General features: G+C 34.8%; 1 protein-coding gene across 4 annotated transcripts in view; it reads left to right on the top strand.

Moving 5' to 3' along the window:
* ZFYVE16 (zinc finger FYVE-type containing 16) overlaps positions 1-18,597 on the top strand; it is a 52,374-nt gene extending 33,777 nt beyond the window's left edge. For all 4 annotated transcript variants that reach the window (XM_077759876.1, XM_077759879.1, XM_077759877.1 and 1 more), the window contains exons 14-18: positions 1,780-1,860; positions 10,002-10,164; positions 11,002-11,107; positions 11,994-12,161; positions 15,609-18,597. In XM_077759876.1, coding sequence (XP_077616002.1) covers positions 1,780-1,860; positions 10,002-10,164; positions 11,002-11,107; positions 11,994-12,161; positions 15,609-15,770 — 680 coding nt within the window. In that variant the 3' untranslated portion in view covers positions 15,771-18,597. The remainder of the gene's footprint in view (positions 1-1,779; positions 1,861-10,001; positions 10,165-11,001; positions 11,108-11,993; positions 12,162-15,608) is intronic.
* Positions 18,598-18,689: the final 92 nt, after the last annotated feature.

The raw sequence follows: 18,689 nt of genomic DNA, 5'->3' as shown, positions 1-18,689 counted from the left end.
TTTATATAAAAAATAATTTTTAGAAGTCTGATATTCTGGCTTCTAGTAAAATTTTTGCCTCTGATTACAAAGGTAATATATACTATTTATAATAAGTATTTAAAAAGTAGTAAAAGAGGGGCGCCTGGGTGGCTTAGTCAGTTAAGCATCTGACTTCAGCTCAGGTCATGTTCTCACAGTTGGTGGGTTCGAGCCCTGCGTCAGTTGGGCTCTGTGCTGACAGCTCAGAGCCTAGAGCCTGCTTCAGATTCTGTATCTCCCTCTCTCTCTCTGACCCTCCCCTGTTCATGCTGTCTCTCTCTGTCTCTACAAATAAATTTTAAAAAAATTTAAGAGAAAAAATAGTAAAAGAACAAATAGTGCCAAGATACGGCCACTGTTGACATTAACATATTTTCTTCTTATATTAGTATATATCTATTAAGTAGATGATTTTACATTGGATATTTATACTTTTGTATTCCTTTTTAAATTTAATATGTCATTAACACTTTTATTATTGAAACTTCACTGTCTAATATTTGTTGAATAGGTATATATATTACAAAATTTGAAAGGTATAAATATCTACAGCATAAAACCTTCTTTCCTCCCTTGACCGTGAAGTCATTCTCTTTTCCTCCACACAGGCAACCAAATGAATGTTATCAATTTTTTATATATACTTTTAGAAAAAATTTTGCTTACATGTATTTAAGCAAATACACCCATCTTTTTTCCACTTTATTTTTTTATTTATTTATTTTTTAATGTTTTATTTATTTCTAGGAGAGAGAGAGAGAGAGAGACAGCGTGAGCAGGGGAGGGTCAGAGAGAGAGGGAGTCACAGACTGAAACAGGCTCCAGGCTCTGAGCTGGCAGTCAGCACAGAGCCTGACGCGGGGCTCGAACCCACGAACCACGAGATCATGACCTAAGCGAAAGTCGGACGCTTAACTGACTAAGCCACCCAGGCGCTCCTTTTTTCCACTTTTTTAAACAAGTCATAACATGTGTTCTATCTGCACCTTGCTTTTTCTTTTATCACACCTTAAGAGGATTTTGTGTTCGTATAAAAAGAACTTCTGCATTCTACTAAGTTTACACTTTTTACTTGTTCATCATTCATCTAATTGTTCCTTATTAATGGACATAGTTATTACCAATTCTTGGTCACTTATCAAAAATGTACTATGAATAACCTTGTATATGTGCCATTAATTGCTGGTAGTGGGATTGTAATTTTAATAGGTAATTATCAAGTTGTCTGCCATAGAGGTTGCTTTGATATATGTTCTTACCAGTAGTGGATGTTTGATTTCCCATACTCTCACTGACACAGACACAGACATTTTAAGTAGTACAATAGCCATCAATTATTAGGTGCAAACATTATATAACCTTTATGCAGTATTTTTTATCTTAATTTGGTCTAGTTTTTTTTATTAGCTTTCTAATATAAGTGGTATGGGCACAGCATTTATCAAGTACTTAAATTTGCCATGCTCCACATTATACATTTGACAAATATTGTATAGTATTTCAAAAAAGTTAACATTAGGGGTGCCGAGGTGGCTTAGTTGGTTGAGCATTTGACTCTTGATTTCGGCTCAGGTCATGAACCCAGGGTCATGGGATCAAGTCCATCAGCTGGCTCTGTGCTGAGTGTGGAGCCTGCTTGGGATTGATTATCTCTTTCCACCTATCTCACCGTGTCCCTATCCCCCAGTGACACTCTTGCTCTCTCTAAAAATAATAATAATAAAAGGCAATATTAAAACAATTTTTTTTTTTTATCAGTGACAGGTGCAAGTTTTGTGGTATTCAATGGAGCTCTAAAAACATCTTCAGGATTTCTTGCTAAGTCCAGCATAGTTGAAGGTATGAGTTTCATCTTTAAGATTGTTTTAATGTGAAGATGCTTTTCTATTCCTTTTAAAATGTATTTGATACAAAGGAACATATGTAAATTAGAAAGCACAGTACCACAAACTTACATGAAATCATTACCCAGCTCAAGAACCAGAACATGGTTTAGGTCTACCTTAAGCATAGCAACTCTGCCATAGTTTGCATGCCCTACCTGTACAGGGCTTAATAGTCTGAGGTGAGAACTTAGGGTGTTTCCTTAGCACACACACACCCTGATTATGCACACACTATTGTACATGTGTGTGGCCTTCTAAATTCCCAGAAATATGTTAAAGCTTTTCAAAGCCTTATGGCCATCGCATTCCCAGCTTTTCCTTTTAAGTGTTTGGTTGGCCTGTTGTTTGCCTGTTCCTCTGCTGCCACGGGTGGCTCAGATGATAATCATTGGCCTCTAATTGTTTTTGACAAATCCTCCCTGAGAAAAGACGTTTTGCACTGGGAAAAATACCCAAGTCAAATTTTTTTTTTTTTTTAATGTTTTATTTATTTCTAGGAGAGAGAGAGACAGCACGAGCAGGGGAGGGTCAGAGAGAGAGGGAGTCACAGACTGAAACAGGCTCCAGGCTCTGAGCTAGCTGTCAGCACAGAGCCCGACGCGGGGCTCGAACCCACGAACCACGAGATCATGACCTAAGCGAAAGTTGGACGCTTAACCGACTGAGCCACCCAGGCGCCCCCCAAGTCAAAATTTTCACTTCTCTGGTAATGAGACTTTGAAGGAGCTCCAACCTCCTTTTGTCCTTTCCTGTGGCTACCAGGCTGTTGGTTTTTACCATGATTGTAGGCTATTGGTTTTTAAGGCTTCCACTCAGCTAGAGAGGAAGGGATGTGAATAAGAAGCTTAAAATAACGCAAAGCACAAAGCTTGCTGTTCTTAAGAATATCCAGCCATTTTTCTTAAATAAATACCCCCCAAATTGCTACAAGCCTTTGGTTAATTTCCAGAGTTCTAAAAAAGTTTCTTCTGACATTTTATTAGTTTCCTTGTTCTATGGAGGAGAGTATTTTGGGAGATTCTTAAGTCTGCTTTTTCACTAATGTCCTCTATACTATCTCAAACATAGGTTTATAGGAAATCCTCCTATCTCTGATGCCACGCACATACTTTATTCTTTTTTTTAGTAGTGCCTTGGCCACTCTAAGCCTTTCAGATTTTCATACTAATTTTAGGATCAACTTGTCAGGTTCTAAATGGTCCATTGGAATTTTTATTGGAACTGCATTAAATCAATTAGTTTAATTTTGAGAAAAACTGACTCATTTTCCATTCTCAGTGTTCCTATCCATAAAAAATGGACTATCCTTAATTTAGGTAATGTTCAGTGTTTTTTAGTAAAATTTTATAGGGGCACCTGGCTGACTTAGTTAGAAGAACATGGGACTCTTGATCTCAGGGTTGGGGGTTTGAGCCCCATGTTGGGTATAGAGATTACTTAAAAATAAAATCTTTTAAAAACTTAAATTTTATAGTTTTTGTAGAGGTCTTGTATATCTTTTGATTTATTTCTGTAACAGATTTTATTGCTGATGTAAATTTATCTCTTTAAATTAAAATTTTTATTTGTTTTGATGTATAGAAATTCGTTTATTTCTGTATTTTTATCTTATAACCAGCTACACACTGCCGAACTTGTATTGTTTACAGTAATTTACCTATGGGCCTTTTTAGAGTTTTCTTTGTAGCTCAGTATATCATTTTTTAATAATGGCTATTTTGCTTCTTTTTTTACAGTCCTTCTGGCTTTTAGTTTTTCTTGTTTATTGGCTAGGTCTACCAGTTGAAGCAGTGAATGTAAATGCTCTTGTCTAGATCCATATTTGTCAAATAATACCTTTTAAAAATAAGTGCGCTTTTATGATTCAATTTTGTGTGCCATCTCTGTCATTCTGATAATGGATGTGAGGTATCCAATTATATTTTTTCTTATTCCTTATCACATATCATCAGGCTTTTTAAATGTTTTGGGTTTTTTTGTTTGTTTTGTTTCATCATGTTAAGTATACTGTTGAATCTCTATTACCTATTTTACCCATCCACCGCCTCTCTGGTAACCATCAGTTTGTTCTCGATACATGAGTCTGTTTCTTGGTTTATCTCTCTTTTTTTCTTTGCTCCTTTGTTTTGTTTAACTCCACATGAGTGAAATTGTGGTATTTGTCTTTCTCTGAGTTATTTTGCTTAGTATTATACTTTCTAGCTCCATCCACATTGTTGCACAGGGCAAGATTACATTTTTTATGGCTGAGTAATATTCCATTGTGTGTGTGTGTGTGTGTGTGTGTGTGTGTGTGAGTGAGTGACATCTTTTTTATCTGTTTATCAGTGGACACTTGGGCTGCTTCCATAGTTTGGCTATTGTACATAATGCTGCTATACTCAAAGGGGTGCATGTATCCCTTGAATTAGTGTTTTTTTATTTTTTAGGTAAATGCCCATTATTGAGATTACTGGATCATAGGGTAGTTCTTTTTTCTTAATGTATTTATTTTTTAATTTACATCCAACTTAGTTAACATATAGTACAACAATGATTTCAGGAGTAAATCCCTTAATGCCCCTTGCCCATTTAGCCTGTCCCCCCTTCCACAACCCATCCAGCAACCTTCTGTTCTCCATATTTAAGAGTCTTGTGTTTTTGTCCCCCTCCCTGTTTTTATATTATTTTTGCTTCCCTTCCCCTATGTTCATCTGTTTTGTATCTTAAAGTCCTCATATGAGTGAAGTCATGATATTTGTCTTTCTCTGACTAATTTCACTTAGCATAATACCCTCTAGCTCCATCCACATAGTTGCAAATGGCAAGATTTCATTCTTTTTGATTGCCGAGTAATACATCTTCTTTATCCATTCATCCATTGATGGACATTTGGGCTCTTTCCATACTTTGGCTATTGTTGGTAGTGCTGCTATAAACATTGGGGTGCATGTGCCCCTTCGAATACTTATCCAAGAGATACAGCATATCTGTATCCAAGGGATATGCTGTATCCCTTGGATAAATACCTAGTAGTGTAATTGCTGGGTCATAAAGTAGTTCTATTTTTAATATTTTGAGGAACCTCCGTACTGTTTTACAGAGTGGCTGCACTAGTTTGCATTCCCACCAGCAGTGCAAAAGAGATCCTCTTTCTCCGCATCCTTGCCAACATCTGTTTTTGCCTGAATTGTTAATGTTAGCCATTCTGACAGGTGTGAGGTGGTATCTCATTGTGGTTTTGATTTGTATTTCATAGGGTAGTTCTATTTTTAATTTTTTAAGGAACCACCCTACTACCTTCCACAGTGGCTGTAACACTTTGCCTTCCTAACAACGGTGCAAAAGGATTCCTTTTTCTCCACATCTTCGCCAGCACCTCTTGTTACTTGTCTTGTGGATTTTAGCCATTCTGACAGGTATGAGGTGATATCTCCTTGTGGTTTTGATTTGCATTTTGCCTGATGATGAGTGATGTTGAGCATCTTTTCATGTGTCTGTTGGCCATCTGGATGTCTTTGGAGAAATGTCTATTCATGTCTTCTGCCCATTTTTAAATTGGAATATTTGTTTTTTGGGTGTTGAGCTGTATATGTTCTTTATATATTTTGGATATTAACCCTTTAACAGATATATCATTTGCAAATACATTCAGCTATCCAGGATGTTGCTTTTTTTTGTTTGCTGTGCAGAAGCTTTTTATTTTGATGTAGTTTTAATAGTTTATTTTTACTTTGATTTCTCTGGACTCAGGAGACATATCTAGAAAAATGTTGCTGTGACTCATGTCAGAGAAATTACTGTCTGTGCTCTCTTCAAGGATTTTTATGGTTTCAGGTCTCACATTTAGGCCTTTAATCCATTATGAGTTTACTTTTGTGTATGGTGTTAAGAAAGTTTCATTCTTTTTTTTTTTTTTTTAATTAAAAACAGCATGTGCCTGCATGAGCAGTGGAGGGATAGAGGGAGATGGAGGGAGAGAATATTAAAGCAGGCTCCATGCTCAGCATGGAGCCCAGAGTGGGGATTAATCTCATGACTGTAGATCATGACCTGAGCCAAAATCAGGAGTTGGATGCTTAACCGACTGAGCTACCCAGGCAGAGTTTCATTCTTCTGCATGTAGCTGTCTAGTTTCCCCAGTACCATTTATTGAAGAGACTGTCTTTTTCATTGTATTCATCCCTCTTTTGTCAAGGATTAATTGACCGTATAATTGTGGGCTTATTTCTGTTTTTTTTCTTCTCTTCCACTCCTCTATGTGTATATTTTTATGCCAGTACCATGCTGTTTTAATTACTGCCACTTTGTAATATAATTTGAAGTCTGGAATTGTGATGCTTCCAGTTTGTCTTTTTCAAGATTGCTTTGGCTACTCAGGGTCCTTTCTGGTTTCATACAAATTTTAGAATTGCTAGTTCTAGTTCTGTGAAAAATACTATTGGTATTTTGATAGGGAGTACATGAAATCTGTAGATTGCTTTAGGTAATATAGATCTTTAAACAATATTTGTTCTTCTACTTCATGAGCATGGAATGTCTTTCCATTTCTTTGTGTCATCTTTAATGTCTTTCATTGGCGTTTTATAGTTTTGAGAGTACAGATCTTACACTTCTTTGGTTAAACTTATTCATAGATATTTTATTATTTTTGGTGTGATTTAAAAAAAATTTAACGCTTATTTATTAGTGTGAGAGAAGAGAGAGACAGAGTGTAAGCGGGAGAGGTGCAAAGAGAGAGGGAGACACAGAATCCGAAAGCAGGCTCTAGTCTCTGAGCTGTCAGCACAGAGCCTGACATGGGGCTTGAACTCACAAGCCATGAGATCATGACCTGAGCTGAAGTCAGATGCTTAACTGATCCAGGTGCCCCTGTTTTTGGTGCGGTTGTAAATGGGATTGTTCCCTTAATTTTATTTCTGCTGTTTATTAGTGTATAGGAACACAACCAATTTCTGTACATTGGTTTTGTATCCTGTGACTTTACTGAAGTTATTGATCAGTTCTAGTTATGTTTTTGGTGGAATCTTTAAGATTAAAAAAATTTTTTAAAAATATTTATTTATTTTTGAGAGAGGGAGAGAGCATAAGTGGTGGAGGGGCAGAGAGAGAGGGAGACACAGAATCTGAAGCATGCTCCAGGCTCCAAGTGGTCAGCACAGAGCCCGACACTGGACCCATACTCAGAAATGAGATCATGACCTAAGCCAAAGTTGGGCACTTAACCGACTGAGCCACCCAGGTGTCCCTAAGATTTTTTTATATATAGTATTATGTTTGCATATATTGAGAATTTTACTTCTACCTTACCAATTTGGATGCCTTTAATTTCTTCATGTTGCTTAATTGCTGTGGCTAGGACTTCCAGTACTGTGTTGAATAAAAGTAGGGAAAATGGACATCCTTGTCTTATTCCTGACCTTAGGGTTAATGCTCTCAGTTTTTCATCATGAAATATGATATTGCCCTTTATTTCATATAAGGCCTTTATTATGTTGAGGGATGTTCCCTCTAGACCTCCTTTACAGGGAGTTTTCATCATAAATGGATGTCGTACTTTGTTGAATGCTTTTTCTCCATCTATTGAAATGATTATAGGCTTTTTAATGTTTTATTGTTAGTTTTTTTTTGTGGTAGTTTTTTATTTTTCTCCATTTTTCAGGGCAGCAGTTTGCCCTATGACCTCAATCCTCTGACCTAAGAGTTGTTCATTTACAGTTTGTTCAGTATTTTTCTTCTTGTAAGAATGGGAGTGACAACTTCAAGCTCTTTATATATTGGAGAAGACACTAGATGTCAGTATCATTTTTTGTAATACCAGTTGGCTGGCTTTTGTTGATCGAAGCTATATTTATTTCATTCTCATTTTTGTTAGATTTAGAATTCTTTGAAAGTTTTTATTTCCTTTAAAGATGTCATCTTGTCTTTTGGCCTCCATTGCTTCTAACGAAAAGTCAGCATAATTTTTTCATTTGTTTCCCTGTATTTAATGTGTCCTTTTCTCCAGTATGTTTTCAAGATAAACTTTTTATCTTTGGTTTTCACTAGTTTTGCTGTGATTTGCCTTAATGTGGTTTTCTTTGTATTTTTCCTGCTTGGCATTTATGGAGCTTCCTGGATATATGTCAAGATTTGTCATCAGATTTTGGGAATTTCTAACCATTATTTTTTTTTAACATCCCTATCTTTTTCTCTATATATTTTTATCTGTATATATGCATATGTATATTTATATTTATATCTCTTTTATATCATCACTTGGGTCCTTGATGTTCTGTTTATTTTTCTTTAATCATTTTTCTCTGGGTTCTTTAGACTGGATAATTTTTACTGACCTTTCTTCATGTTCTCTGAGTGGTTTTTTGTTTGTTTTTTTTTTTTTTTTTGGCCATCTTCAATCTACTATTAAGCTTATCCATTGAGGTTTCAGTTTCAGGTTACACTTTGCAGTTCTAGAATTTCCCTTTGGGATTTTTCAGTCTCTGTTTCTTTGTTAGTATTTTTTAAAATCTGTTTATTCATTTAGCCCATATTTGCTTTTCATTCTTTGGATGTTTTGCTTTAGGTCTTTGAATATATTTTAGAATAGATGTTTTAAGGTGTACATGTGTTTAATCCAGCATGTTGGCTATCTTATGGTTGGTTTCAGTTGTTAGGAGGCTCACATTTTTTTTTTTTTTAATTTATTTCTAGGAGAGAGAGAGACAGACAGCATGAGCAGGGGAGGGTCAGAGAGAGAGGGAGACACAGACTCTGAAACAGGCTCCAGGCTCTGAGCTGGCAGTCAGCACAGAGCCCGACGCGGGGCTCGAACCCACAAACCGCGAGATCATGACCTAAGCGAAAGTCGGACGTTTAACCGACTAAGCCACCCAGGCGCCCCAGGAGGCTCACATTTCTTTATAGTTCTGTTAATTTTTGATTATATACTTGTCATTGTTAATATGCATTAGAGACTTTAGATTCTATTAACTTTTTCTGAAGAAGGTTTATTTATGTTTAAACATGCATTTTCATGGTAAGTCATGTTGAGCTTGTGTAGTCTGTATTTTTCACTTTGTTAACAGATGGATTTGTGGAACTCCAGGGTGTTTACAATCTTGCAGGACTCTTCTCTAAATCTATTTTACCTACAGATTTTGTAAGGGCTTTGTTTTTTTCTTTTTGTTTTTGTTTTTTTATTTTTTTATTTTTTGCCACAATGCAAGTTAATCAGGTGTTAATAAGGTCTCTCTACTTTGTTTGGTCCAGAGTGTTAGTATCTCCCAGTATTTTTTGATTTCTAGTATCTCTGTTCTGTTTCAACCCTAATAGCTTTTCTCTGTTAGGCTTCATCTAGTCTCACTTGAATAACGTGTCTGCATTTCTTGTCCAAGGACTCAAAGAGATCCCTTACAGTCATCTGATGCCTCCCCCTTCAGTGTCTTGACCCCAGATTCCAGGCTTCCCCAAACTTATTCTGACTTCTCAGCCCAGTATGGCCATTGTAGGTTTAATGGGTCACCGTGCAGAAATTGTCTTGAAGCATAGAGCCTGAGCAATTGTGGGCATACCTGTTGAGTTTCCTCTAGGAATCACAGTATTGCACTTCCTGTTGTTCACTGCCTGAAACTAATTACCTCATATATTTTGTCTAGTTTTATGACTAGTTGTTATGACGGGCCAGTTTGGCATCAGTAATTTCATCATAGTAATGAAAATTGTTGCCATTGTTTATTTGTTTAAAAAAAGAGCGACTGTTTGGGTGGCTCAGTTGGTTAAGCATCAACTCTTAACTTTGGCTCAGGTTATGATCTCTTGGTTCATGAGATTTAGCCCATATCAAGGTAATATGCTGACAGTGCAGAGCCTGCTTGGGAATCTCTCCCTCTCTGCCCCTCCCCCACTTATACTCATTCTCTTTGTCTCTCTCAAAATAAAGAAATAAACATTAAAAAAGTTTAAAAAAGAATCCTTAACTTTGAAATATTTTTATTTCTTAGAAAATCATTAAAATTATTTAAGAGATAATATAAAACTTGTATCTCGTGCAGAACATATTTTGATAGCAAATTTTATGGATTAGATATATAAATTGATATTTAATAAAAGAAATGTGAAACAACTCATTTTTAGATGGCTTAATGGTACAAATAACACCAGAAACCATGGATGGCTTGCGACTAGCTCTCCGAGAACAGAAAGACTTTAAAATTACATGTGGGAAAGCTGATGCTGTAGACCTCAGAGAATATGTGGATATCTGCTGGGTAGATTCTGAAGAGAAAGGAAACAAAGGGTAGGAATTTTTTGTTACTAAAATATAATTGATGTGATGGAGGTGGAAGGATAAAAATTTGCTAACAAAATTAAACATTTTATGAGTAAATATAGAATTATACCATTAATTTAAATGCCTATACTCTAATGAATATAGTCTTTTTTTTTCAAACATGTATTTAAGTAGCGTCGTGTTATTTCCTTGGCTAGGATGCTATACCTTATTAAAGGGTGGTTGCTTTGGGAGAGGGACAGTGATAAAATGTGCACTTTGTAGCAATGTGATGTTGATGCCAAGGTTGAAAAAGGCAAAACTCTTTTTCTGTTGTTTGGTACCTATTTTTGTGAAGTAAGCAAAGGATAACCTTTGAATGTTTATTCTGTTTTATATTGATTCACTGTAAATACAACTGAATTTAATAATACATACATTAGAGGCCTTATAGAATATATCACTGCTACTCTTTCTTTTCAATTATCCATTTTCTTTTTTTTTTTTTTTTGGAGATTGGCTAAAGGGTCTGGAGTAAAGAAGGAAAAAGAGGGCTAATGCTGAAGGATTCCAAAACAATGTTTTTGAAATTCATGAGACAGCTTTTCTGTTAGGAGACTAAGGCATTTTAAACCTCAGGTCTGAATTGGGCATGTGAAAGAGTAGATATAATTTGCTACACAATCAAGAAATCTTGGTAAATGTTTTAATTATTTGTAAATATTTAAATATTTGTAATGAGTTATCTTACTGCTATAAATTTATAGTTTTCACATATTTTCTCCTTATTCAAATGTAATAATTCATTTCATAGAAAGCATTTTGGTACTAATACTACTACTATATTATGTTTTATTCTATTAGTGTTATTAGTTCAGTGGATGGAATATCATTACAAGGATTTCCAAGTGAAAAAATAAAACTGGAAGCAGATTTTGAAACTGAAGAGAAGACTGTAAAGTGTACTGAGGTAACTGAGAAAGAAGATTCCTTCCCTTTATATTTTGTGTTTGGATATGGTTTTTATTGTTTTGAACTTTGAGAGATTTCTCATTGCAGCTTACTAACAGTTTTTATATAACATCTTGAAACACATGCATATTTTCATCCCAGACTGACTTTTATATACCAGATTTGGATTTCCATAAGATTATTTCAGGCTGTGTATGGTGGTTCTCCCTGCCAGCTCATAGTTAAGTTTTGGCAGCATTGCCATCTTTGTTTAGTAATATGTTGACTGTATTATTTTCATTTTTCTCTTATTTGACAAAAAAATATTTTATAAATATCAGTTTATAGTCAGCATTCACAACTGAAAATTATTTTTACATGTTCCAACTTTTTTTAAACTAAGAGGATATGAAATTATAGACTCTCAACCCCTTAGTCTATGTCCATAGTCTCCCTCACTCTACCTCCTGGGTCAGGCAATCACTGTTACTCATTTCTTAGGTATTCTTTGTGCTTTTATGCATGTACAAGATAGAAACTATAGAGGACATAGAAACTATAGAATATTATTTCTTTGTATGATTTTTAACTTCATTAAGATCCATAAAAGAAGGTGATTTTATAGAGGGTGGACTCATTTGTACCCTTCTCTAAACTGAATTAACAGGGCTTTTGTTGCTGCAGGTTAATTTTAGGTTAAAATAGCTAAGTCTATAATCCATAGTCTTTGGTTTTAAGCTTTTATTACTTACTATATGTATATATAGATAACACTTTTAACTTGTGAATTTCATGGCACTAACATTGGAATTTTATTAATAAAGTTGAATTGAAAGTAGCAGTTGTATTTTTCAAGCTACTTTTAATCTTAATCATGGCTTGTTTCCTAATTAAATACATTTCAGGTGTTCTACTTTCTAAAGGACCAGGATTTATCTATTTCAGCTACTCGTTATCAATTTGCAAAAGAAATAGCCATGGCTTGTAGTGCTGCATTGTGTCCTCACCTGAAAACTCTAAAGAGTAATGGGATGAATAAAATTGGTCTCAGAGTTTCCATTGACACTGATATGGTAAGGCATTTTTTGGTAATGTATTTTTGAAGTGAATGTATCCTATATTAAATAATCAAAAGTTTTTCTTTAACCCTTTATTTGGGACAAACGAAGAGAACTAAAATTTGTTGAACATCAGTGAGTACTACGCATTTCATATACATTATCTCCTTTAATTCTTCACAGTGGTGGTCAGCAAACTTTTATGTAAAAGGCCAGACAGTAAATATTTTAGGCATTATGGGCTGACATCTTTTACAACTAACTATTCAGTCCTGCCATTATAGTGCAAAAGCAGCCATAGACGATATATAAACTAATGAGTTCACTTTGTTCCAATGAAACTTTGTTTACAGAATAATTGGTGGGCCACAGTTTGCTGACCTCTGCACCACAGCAGTCCTACTTAATAAGTAGGTTTTTAATTTTTTTAATTCTGACTTTATTCTGTATTCACATGATTTAAAATTACAAAAGTCTATGGGGCGCCTGGGTGGCTTAGTCGGTTAAGCGTCCGACTTTCGCTTAGGTAATGATCTCGCGGTTCGTGGGTTCGAGCCCCGCGTCGGGCTCTGTGCTGACTGCCAGCTCAGAGCCTGGAGCCTGTTTCAGAGTCTGTGTCTCCCTCTCTCTCTGACCCTCCCCTGTTCACGCTGTCTCTCTCTACCCTAGAAATAAATAAAAATATTAAAAAAAAATAAAATTACAAAAGTCTAAAAATGTTAAAAAAAAGGAAAACCTTAGTCTTTTCTGTTCTATGGTTTTACCCTAATGTGTCTTTCCTTCCTGTGAGTCTCCTTTACTACTCACACAAAATTCTTCATTTCTGACACTTCTGGTCACCAATATGTAGAGGATTTCCCCCCCAACCAGTTCTAGGACTCCAGCAGGATATCCATAAATTCAACTCAGTTTTGACGTGATATACCCAGAGAGAGCATCAGATCCCAAAGGTTAAGGGTTCATTCCTACAAGATTGTTCCCCCACCCCCCTTTATAGGCTGATTATAAGTCCAGGTTATTGGCTCTACTTCTGACCAACCAGCTATAGATCAGAAATTCTAGGGGCGCCTGGGTGGCTCATTCAATTAAGCATCCGACTTCAGGTCAGGTCATGATCTCATGGTTCATGAGTTCAAGCCACTCATTGGGCTCTGTGCTCATAGGTCAGAGCCTGGAGCCTGCTTTGGATTCTGTGTCTCCGTCTCTCTCTGCCCCTCCCCCACTTGTGCTTTGTCTCTCTCTCTTTCAAAAACAAACATAAAAAATTTTTTAAAAAAATTTTTAAAAATTTTTTTAAAAAAATTCTAACAGCCTCCTTAGTTTTAATTAATTTCCTTAATTAATTAATGTTTTAATTAATTTACACAAAATTCAGGGAAACACTTAATGTTTACCAATTTATTAAAGGATATACACAGATGAAGGCATATGCATAGGGTGAGGTCTGGGAGGTTCTCAAGCATAGGCACGTCTGTCTCAGTGGAGTTGGGGTATGTCACCCTCCTAGTGTGGCTGTACTAGCTAGCCTTAAAGTTCTCTAAATCCCCCACTATGGGGACTTTATGGAGGCTTTCTCATGTTGGCATGATCAGATATTAATACCATTTTTAGCCCCTCTGGAAGATTAAGGGTAGAACTGAAAAATCACAGCTTCTAATTATGGCTTGGTCTTCTTTCTGGTGACCAGTCCCCATTCAGGAACGCACCCAGAGTCCTTCATGGGAGTAAAAGATACTCCTAGTGCTCTTATCACTTAGGAACATTTAAGGGTTTTAGGAGCCCTGTGTTGTGGACAGCATGAAATACAAATACAAGAACAAGAGCTACAATGTTCTTATCACTTAAGAAATTACAAAGGTAAGGTGCCTGCGTGGCTCAGTCCGTTAAGTGTCCGACTCTTGATCTTGGCTCAGGACATGATCTCACAGTGGGATCAAGTTCTGCCTTGGGCTCAGCACTGACAACACAGAGCCTGCTTGGGATTCTCTCTCTGCTCCTCCTCAGGTTGCTCTCCACCTCGCAAAATAAATTTTAAAAAAGATTAAAAAAAAAAAAATTACTAGGGTGTCAGGAGCTCTATACCATAGGCCAGGGGCAGAGAACGATATATATATTCTGTTGTCTCACAAGTGTGTGTATTCAAGCATTTCTAGAGAACAATATTCGTTTTGTAGTCTATGTAATGGGTAGCCCCTAGAGATATTAACTCCAGGCTATAATGTAAATGGTTCCCAGTAGAGTTGTATAAGATAATAGCCCTGGAGAACTCTCCTTCCCACTCTTGACTCCCGACCCTGTAGCCTCTCTCCATATTCCTCTTCATCCTCCATTCCTGGTCACATACTCAGTGTTATCCATTTCTATGTAGTCTTTATGATTTTTGCATGTACAAGCAAATAAGCATATAAATCATTTTTATTCCATACATACCCTTTTATTTTTTAACCTTCTTTAAGATCTTATGTTTTAGAGATATTTCATATTACGATACATTCTTTTTAACAGTTGCATAGTAGTCATTGCTTATATAAATGTACCATAATTTATTTAACTAGGTTTTATGTACTGATTGACAGTTGGGTTATCCACAATATTTTCTTCTGCCTAAGTGTGAGTATATAACAAACATTTTTGGAAGTAGAATTGTCAGGTGTAAGTTTGTACTTAATAGATATTACCATATTGTCTCAAATATAGGTTCATACCACAATTTGTGTGAGAGAGTTCTTTCCCCCAAATCTTTATCAAAGCAGTATATAATCAAACTTTTGAATTTTAGCAATTTGATAGGTAAAAAATGATACTCCAGTATTATTTTAATGTGCATTTGTTTCCAACATCCAATATAATCTATTTCAAAACAAGTTCTTCATTAGAATGGTTAATCTAAACATGAATGAGTTCATATACTGAGGGCTTGCTTTTCTTCAGTCAGGATGTGTTATAGTTCTTTTGGAAAGAAGAACTTCTATTTTGATTTCACTGTTAAAAGTTCCTTTTTCAAGTAAGCATCTGGTAATTATTTCAGTAGCCCTGTTAATTTTTTAGTCAAATATATTAAAATGTAATGTTTGCCAGCAACATTAAATTCAAATATTAAATATTTTTGCAACAACAAATTTAAAATACTTTTAAGTAGATTTTTTAATACCATAGGTTTTTATTTGTCATGTTGATAATTATTTAAAACCTTAGTTCTCTAGTGTGTTTATGTGTGCACTGAGAAGAAACCTAAAGTCTGAAGTAGTGGTATTTTAACAATTTTCATGATATCTGTGGGAAAGACACTGTAGCAAGCAGATAAACAAATAGGAGATATGAAACATTTTGTGAAGTATCTATCAAGTATTTTCTTGATGCTTAAACTGAGTGATATTTTATAATAGTTTATATTCATCTGCTGAGTTAAACAAGATTGCTTACTTTCTAGGGTTGACTTATCAAGATTTTTCTTTTTTCCAGGTTGAATTTCAGGCAGGATCTGATGGCCGACTTCTTCCTCAGCATTATTTAAATGATCTTGACAGTGCTCTAATCCCTGTAATCCATGGTGGGACCTCCAACTCTACTAGTTTACCATTAGAAATAGAATTAGTATTTTTCATTATAGAAAATCTTTTTTAGTGAAAGATGTGAGTCACATTATATATTGCAAACTAATTTGTTAAAACTAAATCCACTAAAGCTGAAATGCCAGAGACACTAAAAGTAAAGATTTGCTGTTTGAAACACGTAAGTTTTGCTTTTTAGGTAGGAAATGATCTTTTTAAATCATTAGCACAATATTTAAATCTCTAAAAATTTAAGAGACCCACAGTTTTTGAAGCTTTGACTTAATACAAGTTCTATAAAGACAAGGATTTCTTCTGTCTTTAATAAATTTGTAGCATTTACTCTGTTATTTAATTGCAAAGCCAAAGTATCTGCACTTATGTATACCTCTTTATGCCAAGAATGATTTTAATGTAGGCTCTTTTCAGATGTAACCTTATGAGGGAAATAGCTGTTACATATGCCAGTTACATTGCTGGCTTCTAAAGTCTGTTAAAAATGAATTTCAATGGCACAGTTTCCAGATCTTAGTCTTATAATTCTTTGAATAAGGCAGATAACTTATTTGTATAATTGGAGTGGAGACCTACCTCCCTGATTAGATAAACTCTCATTATTTGGATTAAAATCAGAATTTTGCCTTTTTTCTTCTCAACTTATATATATATATATATACACACACACACACACACACATATATATATGGTTTTCTTCTTGATTAAATGGGTGTTCTTAAAATAATTGTGGGTGCTTCAGAATTTTGTGCTTCTATATTTAAATACATTGTTTTTATAGCAAGAACATGTGATTCAGTATGTGTTTTATAAGTCTTTAATAATTTATAAATAGGTAATATTTTTGTATTGCAGTGCATTATTTTTTCTCCTATCCTTCCAAAATATACTCCACTGTATTTACCACTTCTAAGAGTGATTGACAACAGGCCATATGACCCTTGAAGTAGTCATTATGTAGCAATAAATGAAGCCTGAAACAGGTTTTTTAAACTTCTCCTTTAAACCTTAGAATTTTTCTTGGCAAGTCTGCATATTTTCATTGACACCAATGTATTAAATATACATTTTAATGAACTAATTACTTTGGCATATTTTATATTCTTTATATGGTAGTTATTTTTTATAACAGGATAATAACCTAAATTAATTCTATGTATTTGAAACTGTTACAGAACTTTCCTCTTCAAACAGTAAAGTTGTAAAAAGTACTTTGTGTTAAAAAAAAAAGTAAAGGGTATATTTCAGTTAGTCCTATCATTTATATTATATAAAATATAATCATTATTTTGATGTTTTTTTACTCTTATGTGGTATATATGTTTTTGTATCAAAAACACTCATTGTATATTTCACAAAAAAGAAACTACACTAAATAACCCTGATGTAAGAAAATACTTATGAAGCATCTCAACTTGAAGACCAAGTCAGGGTTATAACTCAGGATCTGAGTCTCAGGCTAGGAGAGACTGAGAATTTTACTCCACTGGTCATATGGTTCGTACTGAATCACATCTGTAATACTAGCCAAAGACACCCTATGAAGGAGATTATCAGCCTCCTGGAAGTAGCTACTTGATAAGCAATGTAAAATGTTGCAGTTATTAAATAAAAAGGCAACACAAAGTAACCTGTGAAATTTATTGAAATGGTATAAGATAAAAAGAATTGCATATCAAACTCAGCTTTCTCTGTATAGTGTGTGTTTCTTTTGCAGTCTGACTAGTTGCACAGTCTATGAATACTGAAATTACTTTAAAATAACCAAATGGTGCAGGGTGCTTCCCATGATATAGGATGGCTTTGGCATTGTTTTCATAAAGTCTCTACATTTAATAAAAATTGGAGTAATGTGCCTTTGGAGGCACATTTTAAAGTGTTCTTTGTAGCTGTACAATATGTTCCTGAATGCCATTGTTACTTGCTTGGTCATGTTCTTCACATTGGTACTTACTTTGAAATTTTAATTTTTTTAAAGGTGAAAAAATAGAATGTTGCTTTGTATTCAGTCTGCACCGATCTGTTTTTGGTCTTAGGCCTTTTAGTACTGCTTTCTTCCTCTGAATTTTGAAATATGAAGTAAAATCTAGCTCACTTGTTCTATGCAGCCACCAAGCAAACTCTCTGTGTCTATTCTATATACTTACTATACGCAGAGCACTTTATTAGGCTTCACTGGTTGACAGATGAATAAAATAGTTCTGTCCCTAATGGAGCTGAATATGTGAAGAAGATAATTAATAAAGTAAAAGTAATAGCTATAATAGAGACATGAATCTTGACTACATGGTTGGAAAACAACCCAGGAGGATGGCTATACCAATAAGGAGAAGGTTACCTGAGAACTTGTTAGATAGTGGGCATTAAACTTGGCTAAGTAAGAGATAAAAATCTGAAAAGTAGGTAATACATAGAAAGACTAAACCTTCTCTTGTATGAATATCTCACCTTATGATTTAACCATAAAAGCAGTAGCCTATGGTGTCTCAACTGCCTAAATTTATAACAGCCTACATTTAAATATTGTTTTATAAGAACAGAACTTTTCTTTTTTTAGTAGCAAGCATAACTTTGATAACTTGACTCGTTTTTTAAAAGAAAATATCCTAAAATAAACAAGAAACCTAGAAACCCATCTTAGGTTTTAATTTTTTTCTTTGTGATTTAAAAAAAAATGTTTCAAGAGTGCCAGGTTGGCTCAGTCGGTTGAGTGTCTGACTTGATTTTGGCTCAGGTCATGGTCTTACAGTTCATGAGTTCAAGCCTTGTGTCAGGCTCTGTGCTGACAGTACAGAGCCTGCTTGGGATTCTCTCTCTCCCCCCTTCACCATCCCTCCCTCATTTATTCCCCCCCAAACTGAATAAATAAACATTAAAAAATTAAATATTTCTCATATAATTTATATATTACATACATATATATTTACACAGACACATACATGATTTAAAAACCAGAATAATATAAAAAACTTATCAC

This window comes from Crocuta crocuta, unplaced genomic scaffold (assembly GCF_008692635.1).
Source record: "Crocuta crocuta isolate KB4526 unplaced genomic scaffold, BGI_CrCroc_1.0 scaffold162, whole genome shotgun sequence".
Taxonomy (NCBI): Eukaryota; Metazoa; Chordata; class Mammalia; order Carnivora; family Hyaenidae; genus Crocuta; species Crocuta crocuta.
The sequence above is the reverse complement of the archived record's forward strand: the minus strand, read 5'-3'. Positions and strand labels throughout refer to the sequence as shown.